The 23,386-nt window shown below is 39.3% G+C and overlaps 1 protein-coding gene across 2 annotated transcripts in view; it reads left to right on the top strand.

Annotated features, from left to right (window-relative positions):
* GGPS1 (geranylgeranyl diphosphate synthase 1) overlaps positions 1 to 21,783 on the top strand; it is a 22,296-nt gene extending 513 nt beyond the window's left edge. Inside the window, exons 2-5 of one of the 2 annotated variants that reach the window (XM_010562642.1) lie at positions 3,807 to 3,871; positions 4,329 to 4,421; positions 13,633 to 13,703; positions 17,536 to 21,783. In XM_010562642.1, coding sequence (XP_010560944.1) covers positions 4,355 to 4,421; positions 13,633 to 13,703; positions 17,536 to 18,297 — 900 coding nt within the window. In that variant the 5' untranslated portion in view covers positions 3,807 to 3,871; positions 4,329 to 4,354 and the 3' untranslated portion in view covers positions 18,298 to 21,783. The remainder of the gene's footprint in view (positions 1 to 3,806; positions 3,872 to 4,328; positions 4,422 to 13,632; positions 13,704 to 17,535) is intronic. The other variant, XM_010562643.1, reaches the window with a different exon arrangement.
* Positions 21,784 to 23,386: the final 1,603 nt, after the last annotated feature.

Below are 23,386 nucleotides of genomic sequence, written 5' to 3'. Positions count from 1 at the left end.
GGGCGGCGCTTCCCTCGGCGGCGGCTGAGCCCGGCTGCCGGCAGCGCAGATGAGAAAATGGGGGTGGACGGCGGGTAGGGGGAGCGAGGAGCCCTCGGCTCTCGGTCTCGCTTTATCTAAAATGGCGCTGGCGAGGCTGGGCTGCTGGGCTTTGGGTCGTGTGTGCAGCTAGAGAGGCTCTGCCGCCTCCGTCGCGTTCGCATCTCTTACGTTGAACTCCGAAAAATGAACCCTCTTTCCACGGTGTGACCGGGATGTTTTGGGCGGGGGTTAGGCATCTGCAAGCAGGGTAGCAGCTTCGTGTTCTTTGTGAAATGTGGGGTTTGGTCTGAGAAGCCATTCGGAAGTAGTCACGGTTTCTGCCCCCTCGTTTTCTGTCTTCGGGTCAGCCTGCAGCTTAAAACCCCTTCCTGCCTGCGTGCTGTCACGGCGCAGTGCGAGGGCTTTGACAGCCCGGGTATTGTTGTCTGGCTTCTGTAGCCTTCATGCTCAATTATTTCTGGAAATCCTATTAAAATCGAAGCACAATTCCAGCAACAGTATGTTCTTGCTGTTCTGACATTAGTGTTGAAATTGCAGCTATGGAAGGCTGCTTCTTTACTTAGCTGCATCTTCAGGGAAAGTGTATGGTTATCCTTCCACCTGTGGGAAGTTGCCTATCCTTAAGTTGAATACCAGGTTTTGTTCGGAATCAGCCTTGGAGGGGTTGTAAAGAGGACTCTGCTAATTAGAATGAGAATGTGGACTAGGGTGACAAGCATCCTGTCCAAATTACATTTGGATTAAGAGCCTTGACAGCCTCTTTGAAACAATACACATTCACAACAGTTTCTGTGTATTCCTTCTGAATCAGACCTTCTCACTCCTACAACCTCCTATTTGGGGCTTTTTTTTTTTACTGATTACAGTGAAACTGGTGCACTAAGTGCTGTGATAGAGCCGATTTAAGAACTTTCTGGATGGTTCCTGTTGCACTACAGCTCTCTTCCTTTGGTGGTTCTCTTTTATTTTCCGTGTAACTGTACTGTGATTGGAGTCACTGAGATGATGATGATGCTTTTTAAAATACCATCTGTATATTTAACCTGGACCATTTCGGTGATCCTATTCCCCTAATTTGGAGGAGGGGAGAATATTCTGCAGAATGGGATGGAAGGGATGGGGTTAGAAGCTGTTTTATGAAGTTCCAAAATGAAGATTTTTCTTGATGTGTAACCTAGAATTAATATGACTTTCATCCATTCTAGGAAGGTCCTAGACACAGCTCACAGCTTCAAGTATAGTATTAGAGTAGTTCCAACTTATGGAAGCCCATGTCACCACCTTATTCTAGTGTCTTTTGTGTTTTCAAAGAGATTGTTAGAGAGAAGGTTTGTTGCAGTCCAAAAGACAGTTCCGTGGGATCTCTGTTGTGATTGCACGGCCTGTGCCAATAATGGCTATTCTGTATGCTTACGTGGGGATACTGAAAAATAACTGAAAAAACTTAGTCATGCATGAATTGAAATGCAGCAAGGCTGTGTACTGGTTTAAAAGGAAACTGGTTTTAAAGCCAAAATGGCCTTAACTGCTTTAATCCTTTGAATAAGTGTACATGTAGTCAATCCTTGCACTTACTAACAAAAGGCTTTGCATTCCATTTCATTTATTGCTTAACTCCTGGCAATTTTACTTTTTATTAGGAAGTGCTGACTGAGATCTTGTCTCTAAGTGTCCTTGCTGAGAAGACTTTCTGCAACAGTGTAACTTCCGTAGTAAATTCGTCAGTCACCTAGGCAGGAAACCCTTAATATCAAGCATTTTCCAAGTGTGTCAAATGTGATAACTTGTGCAAAAAGCAATAAGATTACAAGTCTCGTGGTATTTTTGCTTACAGGCCTTTATAAGGAACTTCATTTACATATTTCTTAATCAAGTGTCCCTTTCTTTGTGTAAGTTTGGGGGAGGTTCTGCTCACTGTTCTTGTTTTGGTGGGTGTGTTAGACACGTAGCTGGCTGATGAATAATCAGACTGTTTCTCTTTTCCTTAGCAGAGGTCACCTATCACTTCATTTAAAAGTAGCATAGCATTCTAGAAAAGTTTAACTGTAGTGATTTAAGCTAAGTTACCATCCATTCTGTTAGAGCTTTTTTGCCTCCATTTAATTAAAAAAAAAAAAAAATCTTGGCACTGGTGGGAGGAGTGCCTGACTAATTTTCTGCTGATAAGCAGCGTTTCAGGTGAACTCCTACTAATTTTGTGCCAACAGAGGCAAAAAAATTAGTTTGTTGCTGAGCAATACTAGTGAATTTCAAGTTAATTGGGGATTTTCAATATTGTCTTGATGTCCTACAGACAGGCAAGAAACCTCTGAATTCCCTGAGGAGAGAGGGAAAACTTTAATATTTACTTTTAAGCAGAAACTTTTACAGAGAAGCAATTCCAACCCTAACATCTCTTCCCAGCTCTGTTGCATAGCTAGGCACTTTCAATTCCAAACCATCTGTGTGGCTTTTTGACAAATAATAGTCACAGGAGAGTTGTTAAGTTGATAGTGTGTCCTTATATCCATCTCTACCAGCTTCTTTCTGCTTAAAACATTTGGGGATGGATTGTGATAATCTTTGATTTCACTTCCTCACTGAAGTCCTTTGAGACTTACCCTTGATATGTAAGGGTACAGTTTGACAGCTGACTCTCAGTGGCAGTGCTTAAATCAGGTGTGGTGTTTAAAAGCAGTTCCTATCCCTTCAGTTATACCAACAAGCTGAAATAAAATAGTCAAGGGTGTAAAATCTGATTTAGATTACCATGCGGCCTGACTGCTAGTTGTGCTGGCATACCATGGGATAGGATGGAAAGGCTGTACTGCTTATTGTGGCATTACAGCTAAGAAACTATGTAAAGCTTTCTCAAAAGGTGCAGTCTTAGGATCATTTTGTTGGCAACTGTGTTTGCTTAAATAGCCTTTCTTGCCCCTGAAGTGCTGATATGTTTGATTAACATATGCAGTTAAGCAAGTAAAGGAATGGATCCAAACCTAAGCTTGGACAATAATTATTAATGTGGATCAGTTCCCATGTTTGGACTGCTGCAAATGCTTATGGGTGTGGAGGGTGGGAATGGGAGTAGACAGGAACTGATTGAGCTATACTGAAAGGGAAAGGTCGTGAATGTTGAGGAATACCAGTTTGTCCAGGAAGCATAAGAGGAAGCAGTGATCTTAATGCTGATCTTCTGAGCTTTTGATGGGAAAGTATTGCTGGATCATCTTAAGCAAGTGTGGAACATAGTTTATTCCATTCAAGTTAACCACTCCTCTTAATGTTGCTACATTAAAAATGCATCAGTCCATACTTATAAATATCACTTTAAAATAGTTATTTTTGTGGATAATTTATGTAACTATTCAGTTGCTCCAGGGGCAAAAAATACATCCTTTCCAGGATGCTAGCTAAGTAGCTAAGAAATGATGCTGAAGTAGCATGAGACTTTATGCTACTGCTGCAGTTCCTGTCTTAAAATGACATTAGAAGAATTGTTTTGAGCTGCTGCATCTGCAGTGCAGCAAGTAAGGCTAGAGGTGAAAGGACAGAATATCTATGATAGAAAACAGTATGAAAAAAAATGCAGATATAGATGACCAAAGGTATGTGAACTGAAACATAATCAATAGAAAATTTTTGAGCTGTGTAGGGAATGGATCCTAAAAGATTTATCATGAGAGTCTATGATGTATATAGTATATGGGAAAGTATGTAAAGACATCTGTATGCTTAAACAGAGGTAAGAAAATGGTATATTCCTGTTCTGCCTTCTAAAACAGGACTGAAGAATTCTATCAGAAGGCTGAAGCCAGTGTTCACCTTGTTTAGATTGCCTTGGTATGAGGTATGTTTTATGCTCTTAGGCATCTCCACTTTTGTATGGGGAAAGCATTTAGGGAGGTCTAATCAGGTTAGTCATATGAGGGTTTGTATGTGCCGAGTGTCTTCTCTAAAGACTTACAGTGAAGCTTCGTTGTTGTGAATGCTAATGTTTTAAATACTTTATCATCTAAGCCCTCTAATACATATAAAAGAGCAAACAAAGTCTAGGAGTTGGTTTGAACTATTCATGAATAATTAAAAAAAACACCTGTATTTAGTACATATGCTTGTTTCTTTTCTAAATGACATCTGGAAAAGTTTTTTATGTAGTAAAGGTAGTATTAACTGAAGGTGTCATGTTGAAAACTGGAATATTTGCACCTAACCTCAGTCAGCTGACTTTTCATTAATTGTATGCATCTATTTTTTACTTCCCTAATTTTTTCCGTCTAAGTAGTTAATAACACTTTCTTTAACAGTGAACTACCTCTTAGGAAATAAAGAAATGGATGGGATGGATGAAACATCTAAAAGAATCCTAGAGCCATACCAGTATTTACTTCAACTACCAGGCAAGTTTCTTTGTACTGTGTTGTTTTTAAATATCAAAATTGTTTTTATGGCAACTTTTGTCTCAGGAAGTATAAGCCAAGAAGTTTGTCCGTTCTCGATTTGTAGATTTAAGAGTAATTAAAAGTAACACTCTTCAATATTTGTTCTTTTCTTCTTGTAGAACCACTCTTTTTGGTGAGATTGGTGCAATAGCTCTTTAGTCTGTTTGTGTTGCAGTGTAAGTAGTATTTCAGTTACTCTGTTCTCCATTCAGAGTAGCTGACTTGCTACTTTTTAAAACTGGTAAAGGCAAGTACTGAAGACTTGATCCCATTCTTGAACTCAGGGCTGACAATGTTTTGTTCTTTATCTGCTTGCTGTACAGGATTGAATGGGTTGTGTGGTTTTGGTTTTTGGTTTTTTTTTTAAATAGCCTGTTTCTTTTGTGTAGTTTCTTCTCCCTGGTATGTGTAGAGCCAGGCGTTCTTATGGCCAGTTTTGTCTGTCCCTGGATTGCTTCACTTGCCAGGGGATGAACCAGGCCTTGTGTGGTATCAGGTCACTAGCAACACATTCAGGTGAAGTTTTCAGTCTTGAACAGTACCTCTTTTAGTAGAATTCAGGAGGCAGTTTGATAGAGAACTACTGTATGGATATGCCTCTCAGACTAAACAGTCAGATTGCTGTGGATTTTACTTGTACACCTAAAGTATAAGAAAGACCATACAAGCCATCAGAGTGACCATCTTTGTAAAAAATAGTGGTGGAACTACTTTGTCATTGGGGCTATTGCATGATTGCCTTCTGTCCAGCTTATCCTGCATACTGGTATAGTTAAGGAAGATATAAAATATGGAAAATAATTCTGACCAAAATTTTATCTGACTGGGGTAGGAGACCTTCTGTCTAGACAAGTAGCATAATGAATCACAGGCACAGTACTAAGTGGCTTTTGCACATCTGCAACAAGACCTGTATATCAGCAGGGTGGGTCCTAATTCATTACACTTGTGTGTAACTTCATTATTTATCTCTATAAATATCCAGGATTGTCTTGTCTACGTTAGTGATTTCATTTGACTTGGCAGTTAGCACTACTTGAGTTGAAAAATAAGAAAAGAATTTCAGTAACGTACCTTTTCAATGCCAGAAAGCTTATTTTCTATTTCCTTACAGTATATTCCATTTGGGTATGTTGAACTGGGTGGTGGTTTTGATAGAGAACTACCTTGAGAGTGAGTCTATGACATTCCAGAGAGCTTTCTGAGAGCTAGTCCTGAAGAAATTTACTTTCCTCCAACACCACCTTTAAGTGTACTTTTTGTTTGGTTAGATTATCTCATATAACCAAGGTATATTGTAACACCTCTGCATTTTTAACTGCTAAATATTTTTAAGCTATTGTAGGTACCAGCAAAAAAAACCCTCAGCTTCCTAGAAGAAAACATACAACAGGCAAAAAGTGCCAAAAAGAGCTTCCATAGGCAGAAGTGCTTGACTAATAGCTATTCAGTTAGCTTTCGCTTTAAATGATGGATCTAGAATATACACTTAACCTTTTCACCTTGACTCCTGTGGTTAAATTACTATACTTTGTGAGTTCAACCCTGATCACTCTATACTGATGGCTTATATAATGTTATACTTACTGACAGTGCAAGCATTTTATATCCTATACTGCTAAAGTGTCATAAATCTGATTGTCCACTTTAACATGTTGATCTCTTCTTAATTTAGTTTACATTTTGGAGAAGGTGAGAGACAAGATATGCTTCTCTTTATGCAGAAATGGTGATGTGATTCAAAAGGGAAGACTTCTCTTAAACTAGGCAGGTAAAAGTGGTGTACCTGTGGAAGGCTTCACTCAGGTGAAGCAGTGAGGCTTCACAATCGTATAGCTGGATGTTTCCTGTTTTTGAAATACTGGCTTTGCCCAAAGTCAGCTATGCCAAGTACAGATCAGTAGGAGCTGGTTACTTGTGTGAACCTCAGAATCAGCATGAGCACCAATGCTTGATGAGGGGGAAAAATTGGGCACATGCTAGCTGTTCATAATTAGGGTGGAGCCCAAATGAGATGCCTGAGCTAATCTAGCAAGCTCTTGCTGAAAGAGGCAGTTTCATCCCATCTTCTTTATGCTTCTGGCAGTATTCTCCAGCTTCTTAACTTGTGCCAGTTCTCAGCTTGTAGACCGAATGATTAGGTAGTATCAATCACCTAACCTGTTAAAAACTTGCCTGGTTAATCTTCTCTCATCTTGTTAGTGAGCTGGCACATGGGTGGGGGACAAGGAGCTGTTTCTGTGTTGGATCAGCTTGAGCTCTGAGGGGCTTTTGCAGAAAGCTTGGCTGAGTGTCAAGTGTGTACACTTATGGCCCTGCAATAGTCCAGTTGCTTATCTTTTAAGACTAGTTAAGAAACAAACTCTCCAAATGGTTTCCTAACCTATGATGAGAATGAATTTAGATACATATCAAACTTTGTTTACCTAAAAAGGGACTGTGTAACAGTATTAAGGTTGTGTGGGGGGGGGGGGGGAAGGTCCCTGATAATGTTGTCTGTAGTGTAAAAACACAGATTCTTATATCTCTTAAGGATTAATCCCTCAATACAAGAAACTGATTACTCTGCTTCCCATTAATGAAATAGGACTTTTAATGGTAACAGTTTGGGGATGATACTTAAACTAAGCTTGTCTATTTCTTTGACTTCAACACCACTAGGATAGAGAAGCTACTGGACTTAAGGCTTTTTTACTATGTTGCCATTTTAACTGCTAGTATGGTAATTAATGTGTATTGCTTCACTAGCAGAATTTAGTACTTGGGAGAACATACATTCTGAAACAGTAACTTTTCTTGTAAAAACTCGTTGCAGTAGAACATTGCCATACTAGCTTATAGTGATGTTGTACTTGAGTCTAGTATTCTGTCCTTTAGTCTCATAAACACGGTGCAATAAACAGGATTAACTTTTACAAATTCCAATGTGGTTTGTCTCAAAAATGGCCTGATTCACACATATGATGAATCTTTTATCTCTGAGTGGCTGAGTTAACAGCAGTAGCTGTTTTTGCAGCACTGAGGAGTATATGGAGTTTCAGTTGCAGTAAAACTGGTATGGTCAACAGCTTGCTATTGAAAGGGGCAGATTCTGATCCCATTCATGACTGTGCATCTTCCCTTTCACTTCCCTCTGGTCTTGGCTGCAGTCTTTCCTGGGCTTGTTCAGCAAGCTAAACAATCAAGACTGGCTTTTGTTTTTCAGCTTTGTCTGCTGGGTTGTTGAACTTGACCAGCTTGGTGGAGTTAAGCACCACAGGGCATGAACCTTACCACGAGCACAACTACACTTGGCACATCAGAGGCCTCAACTTAAGCCAAGTTCCTGAGGGAGGCTGCAGCTTTCCAGGTTCTGAGCTGCAGGGCTGCCTGGGGGCACCCACTGGGCCAGAAGAAAGTGATGTCCCTGCCCCTAAAAGGTGTGGAGTGGTGGAAAATGTGTGTCACCAAGCAAAGGAGCCATGGAAGGGGGTCAGCAGGCTGCACAGCATCAGAAATAACAAAAAGAGCAAGACCCTGCAGGTTGAAGAGCTTGAAACCTCCAGGTATATTGAAGGAGGGGCAGGAACAGTCTGTGCATATCAAGTTGGGAAATGGATATGCTCACAGTGGTGAAGGCTGGGAGCTGATGGCTTCTGGCACCAGGAGAAAGATTCCTGTTCCTCAGGCAGATATGCAATTGCCAAATAGATTCAGTGCACTGAAAGAAGACATGGCTGGAAGCTCTGTCTACAGCCAAGCATCAGACCAGCACCTGGTGGCAGTAAGTGATAGTAGTGGGGACACTGACTCCTGCAGGGGATAGAGGCCTCCATCTGAGCTTCTGTTTTGGGGAGCTTTGCTGCTTCTGGGTAGCTCTGATCAGGGATGTTATGGAAGGACTGCCAAGGTGTGTTTCACCCTCAGACTACTTAACCCTGCAGCTCTTCCACTTGAGCACTAATGGTTATAGTAAAGGGATGCCTGGAGCTAATTAAGCATGACTGTGACTTTTGGAATGAGGGCCAAGGGCACAGGAAGCCAGGTGGCTTTTCTTGATGAAGCTCAACCCCCTTCCCCTTACCATCAAGAGGAACAGAGAGATCCTGTCTGTCAACAACTAGTTAGTTGTACAGCTGATACTGATAGAGATTTGGGTTTTATGACCATGGCATTCCCTTTGTAGATCAAGGACTACCAGGAGATAGCATCCTCCTACCCAAGTCAGGGCAAAAGTGTCTCTGCCAACAGGCTGAGCAACCTGGTGAGAAAGGACTTAAACTAGAAATTACAGTAGAGGGGAATGCCTATACACAGGAAGGTAAGGAGATGGTAAACTTGCAAACAAAGGACAAGAGACACCTTGTAATCAACAGAGCAGAGCTGAAGGCAGCCCATCCCAGGTGTATGCACTCAAACAAGGAATTATGAACAGGACAACATGATGGGGGAAGCTCTCACTTTTTCTGGGAAATCTGCAGGATTGGGTGCCTCTCTGAAGTGCCCCTGCACAAATGCATACAATGTGGGGCACAAATGGGAGGAGTTTGAGGTCTGCATGCAGTTGCAGGGCTGCAGTTTTATTGGGGTATCTGATGTGGGATAGCTTGCACAGCTGGAGTGCTGCCATGGGTGCATGTGGACTGCCTGGGATAAGGCAGTCTGGGATAGCAAGGAGTGGGAGTTGCCTTTTATGTGAAAGAGCAGCTGAACTGCATGGAGCTCTGCCTTCAGTCAGATAAGCCTGTTGAGAGTTTATGGGTTAAGATTAGAGGGCAGATCAATAGGGGTGACACTATAGTGGGTCTTTGCTACAGACAACCTGAGCAGGAAGAAGTAGATGAGGCCTTCAGACAACTGGAAGCTGCCTCATATTTACAGGCCCTGGTACTCATGAGACTTCAGCTACCTCAGTATCTGGTAGAAGAAGCAACACAGCAGGGCAGAGGCAATCTGGGAGGTTTCTGGAATGCATTGGTGACCACTTGCTAACATAGGTGATCAAGGAGCTGATGAAAGAAGGCATTATGCTGGACTTCACACTTAGAAACAAGGAAGAATTGGTTAGGGCATGAAGACTGGGGGCAACCTTGGCTGTAGTGACATGGATGGTGGCATTCAGGATCCTGAGAAGAAGGAACAAGGCAAAAATCAGGATCACAACCTTGGACTAGTTAACCCAATTTGGAACAGGGGACTTAAGCCAGCCAATTCTACAGTGACATTAATCCATCGTGAGCGGCTACCCAGGTTTAAAAGTGTATATGCCTGCTCTCTTTGCTTGTCTTCCTGCAGTTCACTTTTGCTGGCTGTAGTGTTTCTTATAGCTGTGTGGGGAGGTCTGCTTGGGGAATTTATCCATTTAGCCCTAATCCATCAGAGGACAGAGCTAAACATGAAAGTATACAATATAGCTGAGGTAGTATAGTAGCTTGCTTCCTCCAGAAGGACAATGCCCCCTTCCTCTGGCTCTCAGCATCTGCTGCTTACCCTGTACTAACTCTGGCAGATCCATTTCATAAGCTGACTCAGTACATAAAGCTGGCAGAAAGCTAACCTAGCAAAAAGCAGACAGTTTTCTGCTGGGGTAATGAGTTGAATTAGCTTAGTGAGGCTCTAATGAGGGCTAGGTTAATAGTCCCTTTGCTCTTTCCCATGCTGTTCTTGCCCTTCTATGTACCCTCACTGTAAGTGGGGTGCTGCCCTAAGGGCATAATTTGTTGTCACTTTAATGCAGCAAGAGTGAAGAAATACTGATCAGGAACCTGTCCGGAGCTGGAGGTCTGTGGGTTTGGGGTCTGTACCCTGTCACAAGACAATTGTGTATAGAGAGAGGAAGTCAGGCTCAGGTTTTTTTTTCTTTTTTTTTTAGTGAAGTATCTCATCTGTCTGAAGAGGTGGGAGGGATTGTCCTCAGTACAACATCTTTAATGTAACGATCTTTGTTTCAAGGATAAGGGAGTTACATTCTTATCTGTAGAAGGAATTTCATCAGAGTGAATCTGTTATGTTTTGAATATTTTCTCACCTTTTCCACCCAACATTACTAAGGAGAAAAGCTTTCCATAGTTGCTCTTTGATTTGACTAATATTGGGGTTTTAAGCAGATTAAACCAAAAGCATTTAGCATAACTTTGATAAAACCTTGGTGCAGCAATGTTTATAGCTCTATACAGTAGGTAGAGCTTCTAATTTTGGAAGTTAGACTTCTGTATTCTTCAGTTTTACAATAACCTGCTTAGAATAATTAACAGAGCAGTGACATGTGACAGTGAAGACACTGAATAATTCTGCCAGTCTTAAGTTCTACTCCTTTTAATTTTGTCCTAGTGTCCCCGGATTGTTGTCTTGTCTAGTTTGGGGAGAGGAGAGCTGTGGCAAGGAATAGAGGCTTCTGCATATAGGCTTTTGAGACCAGTATTAGAGAGCTTTGGTCTTTTGCCATCATAGCATGGCTGTAGGCATAAAACACGCATACAGAAAATTGCTGTAATATCACATAGACTGGGTATGATTGACTTCAGAACAAGATAAAACAGCATTTATATAGCAATAATGTTCCTTTAAAGGGGCTCACACAAGCAAATCTGCACCTATAAAAGGAAAGATGAATGCTTCACTGTACAGATAGTAGTTTTTTGTTGAATAGTCAATGTCTAGACAGCCCTGCTAGTCAAGGTAGACAAGTCTAACAATTCAAATGCAGTCTGTACTAAGGAACTGAAGTGCCTAAATCCGCTGTGCATGTTAATAATTCATTTAGAGTGTGTGCTAGTAGTTACGTTCCTCGTGATAAAATAACACTTGTTGCTGAACATTCAGCATTCCATAAGCATGTTTTCTAGGAAACACATTCAGAAAAACAGAATTAGCTGCCTAATGTGAAAAAGTAGGTGTTGTCTATATGAATGTAATTTAGAAGTGAAGAAACAGCTGTAGATAAGGTACACTTACTTAATGTGATATTTATCTCTGAGTAGTTTTCTTTATGGAGTTACTGAAATATTTGTTAATACTTAACTGGCAAGCCATACAGTTTGGCAGATGTTTTTAACAGTAATTCTCAATATTTTTGAGCAATCTTTTCTCTTCAGTTAACTCATGCAATTATTTTAAAGTAAAATATTGAACCTCTGATGCAGGGCATTTTGACTGGTGGTTACAAGTGTGTAGTGAGTCGAATCAGGGAACCAATCTGGCCAAAATCTGATCTAACTATATGGGGAAGAAGGGGGGGGAAGGCTGAGTGTTTGAAGTGTTTCACATCCTTAGTAACTGCAGGAGATGTTGTCAGAAGCAGGTCTAACTTGAATTAGTGGTGGTGCTTAGTTAATGTAAGAGGCTTTTAAACTCTTGGGCACTACTCTAACTTTATATTTAAATTTGAGCTCTGGCTACCTGTGTTAAAATAGTGAACTTCTAAGTCAGTGAATTACTGATTTAAATAAACAGATTTAAAAAAAAAAAAAATTTAGAACCAGCTATGTACTTTCCTGAAAGGGAGCAAACCTGATATGGGGAGCTTAAAATATCTGCTCTGCTGTTTGAGAGACAAAATAATCTCTCCCTCCTGCAGAAAGGTGTTAGTGTTTAAAACTGACCATAGAAAACAAAAATGGAGAACACAAGCCAATGATAGTGTATGTCCAGGTAACAGTGCCTGTATCACAGGACAGAGCCAAAGGAAAAAGGGTGGGGGGGGGGGGGGGAGCATCTTTTCATTAGTCTTTTCTAATGAAAACCAAAAGATGGTGGTGATGGGAAGCAGTGGAAATCTTTGAGAACTGAGACGAAAATTGAAGCCTTCTGAGCCAGGGAGGAAGGTTATCACCGTTCCCACAGAGCCCAAATCACAAAGCTATTGCTTACCTGTTGGTGACTTAGAGAAGGAAAAATCCTCAGTCCAGTTTCTCCAGGGTATATCACTGCAAGTGAACCTACCCATTTTTATTATTCTGTTCTGTATGTGCTGGTCACACAGCAATAGAGAAGCCTTAGGGAGAGATTCAAATGTTGAAATTTCTTCAGTGCTATGGGCAAGATGGTGTTATCAATATGAGGACTAATATTGCAGAATCATTAAGTTATGTCTCGGTAGATCTTGAGATGAGTAATATGGTACCCACTGTCTAAGTTGCACTGCTTTGAAGTTTATTTAAAACTCTTTCCAAAGGCCTTGTTGATGTGAGCTACATATGCAGAGCTGTTTGTCTAAACCCATCTTGCAGTAATTCAAAGATCTTATGCATAGCTGAGCTTCTCAAAGTTCAGAGCAGCATTGTCTCAGTGTGGGTATGGGGTGACTTTATGTCATATTGATCATCAGTAGACACTTGAATAAATATTTGTACATGACTCCTAGCAATTTATTAAAGAAAGCTGGCATCAATAATTTATAGGCACATAGGTTAACTTCTATTAAAATTAACTCTGTCATGTAAAGTGTGTCTGGATTGAATAGTAATGCTTGTTTTAACACTAAACTTGAACTTTCGATCTTGTCTTTCCTTTCTGTGAAACGGTGACTGCTTGGCTCCACCAAACTAGATTTAGCCAAAGCAGAACAAATCCTATTATTTGTAGGTAGACTTCTTGGGTATAAGATAAATGTCTGAATTCTTGGAAAGTTCTATCCTGTTCAGAATGTTCTGTTCAGATTTTTTAGAGTTATTTAGTAAGTATATCAAATGTCACTTTCCTGTTTTACAAATTGTCAGTAGCAAGTGAACAGTACTACAGAAGAGAGACCTAAAAATGGAGAGAAGTAAATATTCAACAAATATCTGTATCTTGAACTAATAATGAATCATAATTGAAACTTCTTAATCTGTTACATACACAAAATCTACACACCTGGCAAACTAGGGCTTACTTTCAGAAGTAGTAAGCTGATCTGTACAGGTTACCAACATACTCAGGACCACTTACTAATTAAACTGCCAAAACTAAATACAGTAATCTGTAAATGTGTGCTTTGCATATTACTGTTAAATGTTTAAAACTGAAGCTGCTGATAATTGATGTTTATACAATGAGGAAACAAGCTACACACTGTGATATATTTTCCACTTTCTGGTGATCACACTGATCAGTTTACTGGTCTCAAATCAGCTATAGTTAAGACAAACTGTTGTTGCTAATAATGAACCTTATGTGATTTTTATAAATGCCTGTAATATTTTTATTGTAGGTAAGCAAGTGAGAACCAAACTGTCACAGGCCTTTAATCACTGGCTGAATGTTCCAGAAGATAAAATACAGGTACTGGCTAATTATTTTTAAAGGGCTGTTATCTTTCTTCCAAGACTACCAGTAACAGATGCTTCTCTTGGGTAGCATAAATGATCAGAAATCTTTAATGCACTAATTTCTGAATATATTAAAGTAAACTTTTAGGAAAACAACTTTAGTGCAAAGCTTTGACTGTGATGTAACACTGAAGAAATTACTTCCATGACTTATGTAGAAAAGTTACTTCTTTCCAAGTGTGCTCAACCTTTTAAGTAGATAAGCAGCTACTTAACTCAGTTATTAACACTGAGTTTTCAATGACTTATGAAAGAAGCTAGACAGTTACTTTGTTAACTACACAGATATAGGGGTTGAAAATAAAATCTTCTGATTTTGATACAAGAATATCAAAGACAGCAATTAAATCAATTTTATAAACCACTTATTGTTCTGGGCCTAAAACTGTGGGCTGCTTATCATACACTCTAGAGTCCCTACTCTAGGGAGTTTAATGAGAAGCATTAAGTTAGGAATTCTCCTTCCCTTTTGCTTTTCTGTTGGATGAATCTGTGCAAGATGTGTGGCTGTGTATTTAAACACTGGATTGTCAAATGAAAAATTACCCTCTTGGTTAGACTACAGTTTTGCTAAACTGCATATAGAGAGTGCAAAAGATTCTCTGTGTCCAAGACAATGTAAGGAATTAAAATAACTAATTATGGTTTTTGACACTTACCCAGCTAGTTAATTTCATTAATTGTTGGCAGAAGTACCTGTTAGAGTTCGTGAAGGAGTCTTCTTTAGGGTGGCTTAAGAGTGACACTTCATAGCTGTCAAGGAGCAAAATGGTTTTAAGTAATTTAATGAAGGAAGAGGCTGCATTCATCATCTAGTAACTCTTCTTTTCTATTTTCCAACCTGTCTATGTAACTTTTTAGCCAGACTTATTCTGGCTTCCAGCTAGACACATCTTACCCTTTGAGCTCAGCTACATATCCAAATGATATACAGGTTGCTATATAATACATTTTGTATGCATGGGTTTAGTCCAATATCATAGATCAGAATTCAAAGTGGAAGAAGCCTCTGGAAGTTATCTAGGATAGCCCCCTGCTTAAAGCAGGGCTTGCTCTATAGCTACTTTAGGCTTCTGGTGGTCTTGCTGAGTTTTGAAGGTCTGAGGATGTAGATTCTGCAGCCTCTCAGGGCCTGTCTTCCTGTGCTGAACCCCTGCCGTAATAACAAAATCTTCCATTCTGTCCAACTGGGATTTCTTATGCTGTTGCCCTTTTGCTGAGCACCTGTGACAGTACAGGTCCATCTTCTCTCATGTTCTATGGTAAACTAAAGCTGCAGTGCTTCTGAACAGAAGTTACTAGTTCTACATGTCACTTTTAAACTGCTAATCATGTAACCATTATGGAAAACTTAGACTGCTTGTTTTGGTTATCTTTATGAAGAAAATGGATGCTTTAATGTTTCCTTTACCACTTAAGCTGTTTGTGATGGAACTTAATATTTTTATTCTTTGGGTCATTTGAATACAAACCCAAGACCCTGTTGTCTTTTAATTTGCATCCTGACACAATTGTTACTGCTTTTGTGCATACTTGTACTAATTTTAATAACTTAAGGTTGTTGAAGTCTGGAGGACCACCTCTAGTCATCTTTTTGACATCTCATAATCTTCTTAAGATGTCCCAGGTGTCTAGCAGCCTGATTCCCTCCAGCTATTTGTATTTCTTCTATTAAAAATCTAAATTCTGGCACTCATTACAGGACATTTTTCTACTGTAGATAATTTGTCTACATGTAGTTCATTTAGGTGATACAGCTGAGGCTACTCTTCCTTGGTAGTTGATTTTGCTATTGGCTGCCACCATTTCACTTTTTTCCCAGCCAAGTGGTCTCTTTTTTTTTTCCCACTTATTGTATCTCTAGTACCCATCTGACACTGCACTGAGACACTTCAGCTTGTTGAATTAGAGAACGCTGGGTTTGTCAGATGAACTTTCTTCTCACAAGGCACTGAAATGGCCTAGTACAGGGCCAAGCAAATTTTAAAGCTATTGCAGGTAAGGAGGTAGAAATGTATGTGTTGGAATGATAGTGCAGCAGCTACTGATTAGATAGGCTTGGGTTCTAAGAAAGTATAACACTCTGTACTGGTTCTTCAGCTTTCATTATGAAGAGCAGCCTTTTCATTTCCTCACCTACTTCCTGATGTCTTCTAAAATAAGCTTTTTCTGCTGTCTGAACTTTTTTGCTCTGTACTTTCAACTTTGAAGCATTTTTGACACTGCCTTTCCTTAAGTTCACAAGAAAACTTAATTCAAGCACACAGAGTCATGAAGCACTGTTTCAATTAAACCTTAAATGTCTAGAAGCTGCATAAGTTCATGAAACTGAAAGTGATATGAAATAGGTTAGCAAGAGAAATGCTAGGCTTATCCAAGGAATTCACAAAATACAGGGGAACTTTCCTGTTAGTACTGAGAATGAGACTAAGAGAATATTCAGACAAATAGGTATGCAAAGTTGCTTTCAGTAAGTACTCCATCTTCTGATTTAAGTCAACGGGCAACAATATATCCTTACAGGTCAAAGTAGGGCTCACTTCTATCTGGTAGAGGAGTCATTAGTTCTTCTTAAGTCGTTCTTGCAGTCATATCTTGGACAAAGCTGGGGTTTGGATTTTAATCTTTGGGACAGTGGTCACTGAACACTAGGTGGCTTGCTGCTCAAGAAAATGCTTGCAGCAAAGTCCCTCTTACTGTTTCCTACAGCACCTACCAAATAGGACCATACTAGGTACTTGCCACTATTTAATTTAGTATTTTTTTTAGAAGCAGTTGTTTTCATGAACGTTGACTGAGTGCAGTGTTTGTAGCTAGCAAGTGTAATTGGTTCATTAGCTTTAAAATCATATCTTAATCAGATGTGTTTTGCAGTGAGTTTAAGCATGTAAAATTGCATACTGTATAAATTTATTTCCATTTAAGCAGGTGCTGAATATACCTGTTCCTTGCATAACAGCTGTGCAATAAAAACAGTATATAGTGTTAAAACTCTTTAATTCTTGTGGAATTGTCCTGCTTTGGAATTGTTAAGGTTCAGTTTTAGTCAAATGTAGTCAGCTACAAGCTTGATGTTCTGAACAGTTTGTGTACTTCAGATGGTGTATGATATTGGTCTACCTAGTAGTAACAAGTGTGCAGGAAGCTTCCCAAAAGAAGTTGTAGCTGTTGCCTTTCTGCCAGGAATTTTCCAAATGATCTTTCAGAGAGAATAGTATGTTCTTATAACTATACAAAGTGTGGGGAAAGAAAGATGAACTCTCTCCACTTATCAAAACAAGGTCCACAAGACAAATGGGTTTGGGTATGACAACTCATTAATGACAAATGTGTGTAATGTATTAAATACCTGACGCTCTTAAGAACTGACTTTGGGAGACCTCAGGTTAGTGAATGTGAACTTGAAAAACAACACAATGTTGTGACTTTTTCCTCTATTCATGTTTCTAATAACAGTTACTGCATGACTCCTAGACAATGGCATATTTTAGAACTGTAGCAACAATTAAGAGGAGCATGCAAGTAGAAGCACTTCAGGGAGTAAGTCCACTTTGAATCTGAAAACAGTACACACAAGGCAGACCGCATGATCCAGGCCTTAGAGCAAGCTGGGTGATTAAGAGAATCATAAATCTGTATTAATGGTAAAAGCAAGTGGTCTAAAGGGGAACCTCAGTGATAGAGAATACAATTCTTTAAAGCCTTATCCATTTTAAATAAGGTCTTGCAAAACTGGAGGTTAAATTACAGTGGGAGAGTTAATAATTTTTTTCTTCTTGTAATAGGTTATCATTGAAGTGACAGAGATGTTGCACAATGCAAGCCTACTTGTGGATGATATTGAAGATAACTCAAAGCTACGACGAGGCTTTCCAGTGGCACACAGTATCTATGGAATTCCATCTGTAATCAACTGTGCTAATTATGTGTATTTCCTTGGCTTAGAGAAGGTTTTAACCCTTGATCATCCAGATGCTGTTAAAGTTTTTACCCGTCAACTTCTGGAACTCCATAAAGGTCAAGGCTTGGATATTTACTGGAGGGATACTTACACCTGTCCTACAGAAGCTGAATATAAAGCTATGGTACTGCAAAAGACAGGTGGTCTCTTTGGATTAGCTGTAGGCCTCATGCAGCTGTTCTCAAATTATAAAAAAGACTTAAAGCCACTTCTTAACACACTTGGCCTCTTCTTCCAAATAAGAGATGACTATGCCAACTTGCACTCCAAAGAATATAGTGAAAACAAGAGTTTTTGTGAAGACTTAACTGAGGGCAAGTTCTCATTCCCAACCATTCATGCGATTTGGTCAAGACCTGAAAGTACTCAGGTGCAAAACATTTTACGTCAAAGGACAGAGAACATAGATATAAAAAAATACTGTGTACATTACCTTGAAAATGTGGGTTCCTTTGAGTACACTCGGAATACATTGAAAGAGCTTGAATCTGAAGCCTATAAACAAATTGAATCACTTGGGGGAAACCCTGAACTTGTAGCACTAGTTGAACAGCTGAGCAAAATGTTCAAAGAACCTGAAAATTAAAAAATTAACTCCTGGGTGTGGATTAAAAAAAACCCTTTTAAAATAGGAAAATAACCAGACTATGAGAGGTATGATAATCAGTCTTGCTTAAAACTTTTTCTTGTAGCCATGTTACAGAAATCACTGTTAAAAACAATTTGTCACTGAGTATTGAAATATATGCCCTATTATCTATACAGTCTTAACTGTAACTGCTTACAGATAGATGTCTTTGTTGAAGCAGATGTACCAGAACCAAAACAAGCATGGAATCTAAATGTGATCATCTTTACAAAATCATCAGCATTATTTCAGGCCTAAAACTCTCATATCTTTAACCAGGCTACTGTAGGTTTCTGGCTGAAATTCTGTGTCAAATGAAATCAGATTGACCTGAGTGTATTGTGCATTTTCAGACAATGCTCTAGTAAACCAAAATGTACAATGTTAAATAACAAAAGATGCTTGCACGTAAAACTGTTGTGTGATATTTCTAAGTTAGACTTGTGAAGATCAGATGGATCAGCTTCCTAAGTTCTAAAGTGAATATCCTATCCAGCTGCTGGGGATATTTTCAGGGGAATGCAAATCATGAAAGATAGTATTTTATATGCAAATAAGACTAATGTTTAGTCTGAATTGTAGCTTTATAAAGATTTCCGAGTACCTTGGAGAAAAGATTCCATCACATCAGCAAAGCGTAAATTGGCTGCTGATTCCAGCTCTGCAGTGAATAATTTTGACTGCCTGGTGTTAGATTTTTCAACTGTCAAATATTTTGTAGCCAGGGACCTAAAATCTATGCATTAGAGCTCATACATGTGTCTGTAAATAGCAACATAGTAAGCTGCTACTAGAAATGGAATGGGATCCACACCAGGTAACTTCAGGATACCATAATTGGTGCAGGTCTCTTTAATCTCTGCTTATAATTGAGAGGGACTTCTCCAGGAGTTGATTCATAATTTGTACTGCCTTCCTGTTCTGACTTGCTATCTGGATGCATGTTATAGGTCTCTCCAAAAAGACAAGTTCTGTCATTTTTTGCTAAAACAAAGTACAGCATCTTGTTCTACAAGCTATAATACCACTTCAGTTTTGTTAATTGCTTAAAGAGTGCTTTAAAATTATGTACACATACTGAAATAGAACTGGAACTGAGAGTGAGATTGAGGGAGGGCTGATAAGTGACAAAACCCTCTGCTCATCTATATAGAAATATATATATAAAGGTGAACAAAACATAAGCAGAGATGTTTTTATTCTTGGCTGGGATGGCTATTAGGTTCAGTTCCCTTAGTCTTCAGAGCCACTTAAAGCTTTGCTTTAGTGTGGGGAGCTAATGGTTTGGATCAAAGGTAGGACTGGTGCTATTAGCAGTGGTGTTAGCTCAAGCATAGTCTTAAAAGAAATGGCCAGAGATACTTGGCTTCTGACAGATAAAGGATAGTTTTATGCAGGTGTTCATTTACTGTACCTGGAAAGCAGGGAGAGTCATGGTCTCAACCCAGTGCAGACAAACACTAACTGAAGAAGGCTGCTCTAGGGTCTTCCCTGGGCAGTTAAGATTCTTCTGAAAGTGATCAAGCATGAAAAAACTCAGGATGACTGCTTTCAGTCAGAGACATTATGTAGTTATAGATGATAGCCCATCCCTTTTATCTGCATGCTGAGGAGCAATCTTTGTCTGCTCTGTGATTAGGCACAGAATAATAGCTTTTTCACTGAATGGACCTGGTTGCTGGGACTGAATAGCTTAAAGATGGTGAAAGGTGTCTTTTAATGTTAATGACAGTGAATTGTTAATTCCTTTTTCATAACTTGTGGTGCTTAGTAGTAAGCGTGTAAATCTGTAATGGTTTATGAGAAAATACTATCAGCAGCAAAGTACAACATTTATTTTGTGCTGTGTCTTGGGAGTTTCAAAGCACTGTTGCAGCTGATGTTGAATGGGGGAGAGCACTGGAAAAACTATTATCAGGAGAATCTCCTAGTCTTACTGTAAAAGATATCCTTGTGCCTATTAGGATATAGTAACTGACATATACAATGCAAAGTGTACTTAGCACCATTTCTTGTCTGCTCAGTTGCTGGATGTAAACAGTGTTGTATAATCAAACTTTCCCTAATGAGGTAGCTTTTCTTATTTTTGCGTAAAACTTTTCTAACATCGGAGTCTTCTGCTATGTCATCACTTCTTTGGCTCATTCTGGCAACTCACCCCAGTACTTTTTCTAATACCATATTTTGTAGAATGTGCCTGCATTAACTTAGGAGTAAGTACCTTGGAAGTTTTCCAGCTGCAGGTCTTTTAAACCACAAATGGGTAAGAAGGGAAAAAAGCTGGACCAGCAAGAAACCATACAGCTCTTAATCTTCTGCCTTCAAGGCTTTTGATACCAATATTCAAAGCATAACCTGAAAGTATATCTTAAAAGGCCCAGAAGCAGGGTATCATTGCTCTTCACTTTGGTTAGGATGAACTGAGGCCTCTGAGGGTTTTTCTTGATGTATTCAGGAGCTGGAAGAGGCTGGGATCTTTCCCCTTCATCTGTTAAGCAGGTAGAGCATCTTTAAGTATTAAGCATCAGCAGTGATGATGCTCTGTAGTCAAGGTAGACTTTATATTTGGTGCCATAAGATGAGACTGTGCATCCTCATCAATATTCTCCAATATTTGCTCTGGTACAAGCTCCTGGTGTTAAGACATGTTAGGAAAATAACTTCCTTAAAGCAGCATGAGAGTCTTGTGGCTGCAGAATTAGCTTAGTTGTGCAAGTGCTGCTCTCTCTTGCTATGCCTCCCACAACACAGGGAGTAGGGTTTTTTCCTGATCTTCACAAGAGATGCATTGCTGTGGAATGCAAATCTGAGTTGCAAGTGGAAATGCCCATGGGGAAACAAAGGGTATGCTGGTTTCAATGTCAGTCCATTTGAGCCAGAATTGTTCCCTTTATTATCTTCCTACCATTGCCAACAAGTTCTACTTTGATCAGGTTACCAGTGCATCTAAAGAGAAATGCAAATACTTGGCAGTCTCCAGCATTTCTCTCTACCTCAGTCTGTTTTCTGATTTGTGCGCTTGCTTGGATGTAAGTGAACACTGGATGTAGATGAATGCTGTCACCTGTCTCTGAGTGGCCAGCCATTGGATGAGGCATCTGTCTCTGCTTCTTCAAAGGCTGATGTTACCCTATCAGCTATAGTGAAAATTGCATCATTTCAGGACCTTCTTGAGGAGACAGCTTGTCTCCCACCTCTCCCTTTGAGCTCAGGCTGTTCAGGTACCTAATAAGAGCAACTTTGTATGTATTGGCCAATTGTTGATACAAACAGCCTAAAAATGTTAATGGCAGTGGGAAAGTACCTGTTGATACTTCATGCTTTCAACTTTATGGTTGATTTTGCTAATTATTAAATATCTAAATGACTCCATGTACTATGGAAATTTCCTATATTTATGGCTTCTTTCCCCAGGTATTGTTAAAATGCTAACATGGTATGAAAACATGGGATTTGTGGGTTTTGGTGGGTTGGGGAGGGGGTTGTGGTTTGTTTGGGGTTTTTTGTTGGTTTGGGGGCATTTTTTGTGCATCTTCTTAAAACTGGTTTGAACTCTAATATGTCTTTTACCACTGAACTGGGCCAGGCATGTGCAAGAGCTATATAGGCTTCCACTGCTCTTTGTTCTGTCTTAATCTTATCATTTTACATTTCAGGTTTGATATTTACTATGTTCTTTGTATTATTTGCTCAGTACTTTCATTGTAATTCTTTTCTCAGCTATATTTGTGTTCGTAGCACACACAATACTATCAAACTGATTTTTGATCCTGGACAAACAAAATAGTCTGGGTCCGCTTTTGAAATGGTATATCTTGGCTCGTCGTTTGCCTTCACAAAAGTAATCCAAGATTTTCTGCACTCCTGAAATGCCAGAAATGTTTTTTCCAAGAAGCTAAAGCCTGTAACATATATTGTTATAAATTATTTTTGTCCTATATAGCTTGAGCTCCTTTCCTTCTGCTACCTGTTTGCTTTCAGCACCCATTTCGCTTTGGTGGTAATGCTTATTAGGCCTTTCTGTGAAACAACTCACTAGCCCTGGGGAGTTAATTTTTGTCTGGGTTAACAAATTATCCCACTCAGCAAGAGCCTGATGAATGTCAGAGCTGGCAGGTGGACAGAGGCTAGAGCAGAGCCAGGGAAAGGATTTGAGAGAATAAGAAAACCTGTTTTAGGCTCCTGTGGCTGCCTCATGTAATTTCACCTCATTTTACAGGATCTTTTTTACTTCATTAGGAAAGGCTATAGAGCGTGGTTAGTTTTTCTGAGCTTCCCTTTCTTGCTTTCCAAATTGAATGTAAGAGATATTGAAGTTAAAAATTATTTATTCTGATAGTTATATAAGTAATTTGCATATATCATCTTAACCTTTTGATTAAAGGTACAGGTAAAACAGAGTACATTGTTTCATTACTATATTTTTCTTTAACAATTTTTCTATTCTTGAAGCCAGGGAAACATAACCTGCTACCTGCCTCCTTGACTTGATTGTTAACTCATAGTAACATCCTTCCTGAATAACTTTTATCATAGCTGAGCACCAGTGTTCACCTTTTTCTGCAGCATTTTTTAATTAAAGGCACCTTTGTGAGGTGTGGCTAGGAGTAATCCATGATTCATTAATTCACTTTCATTCAAGCATATTATCTGTGAAATTTATAGTATGGGATGCAGGATAAACCACATGAATCCTGATAGCGCTCCCTCACCTGTGTGCCCTATGAACAAATAAGTTCTCACTTAACTCATTGAAAAGACATTTACTGAGCATCTTTGTTTACTACAGCATAGAGAACCATGGGAGATACCCAAAGAAAGCCTAACACAATGCTTCCAGGGAGAGCACTGCAAAACCTGACATGAATTTTTGTGGAAGACTAACTCTGATGTAAAGGGAAATCATAGTTAATTTTCTGCTTTTGAACTCCAAAACAATCCATGAAAATACTCTCTACTCTGTCAGTATATGAATTATATGCTGTCTGTAAGTAGTTGCATCTTTTCTTGATCACAGTAGATTATTGTCACTCTCTTCATAATGTTT

This window comes from Haliaeetus leucocephalus, unplaced genomic scaffold (assembly GCF_000737465.1).
Source record: "Haliaeetus leucocephalus isolate CR32 unplaced genomic scaffold, Haliaeetus_leucocephalus-4.0 Scaffold162, whole genome shotgun sequence".
Lineage (NCBI taxonomy): Eukaryota > Metazoa > Chordata > Aves > Accipitriformes > Accipitridae > Haliaeetus > Haliaeetus leucocephalus.
The sequence above is the reverse complement of the archived record's forward strand: the minus strand, read 5'-3'. Positions and strand labels throughout refer to the sequence as shown.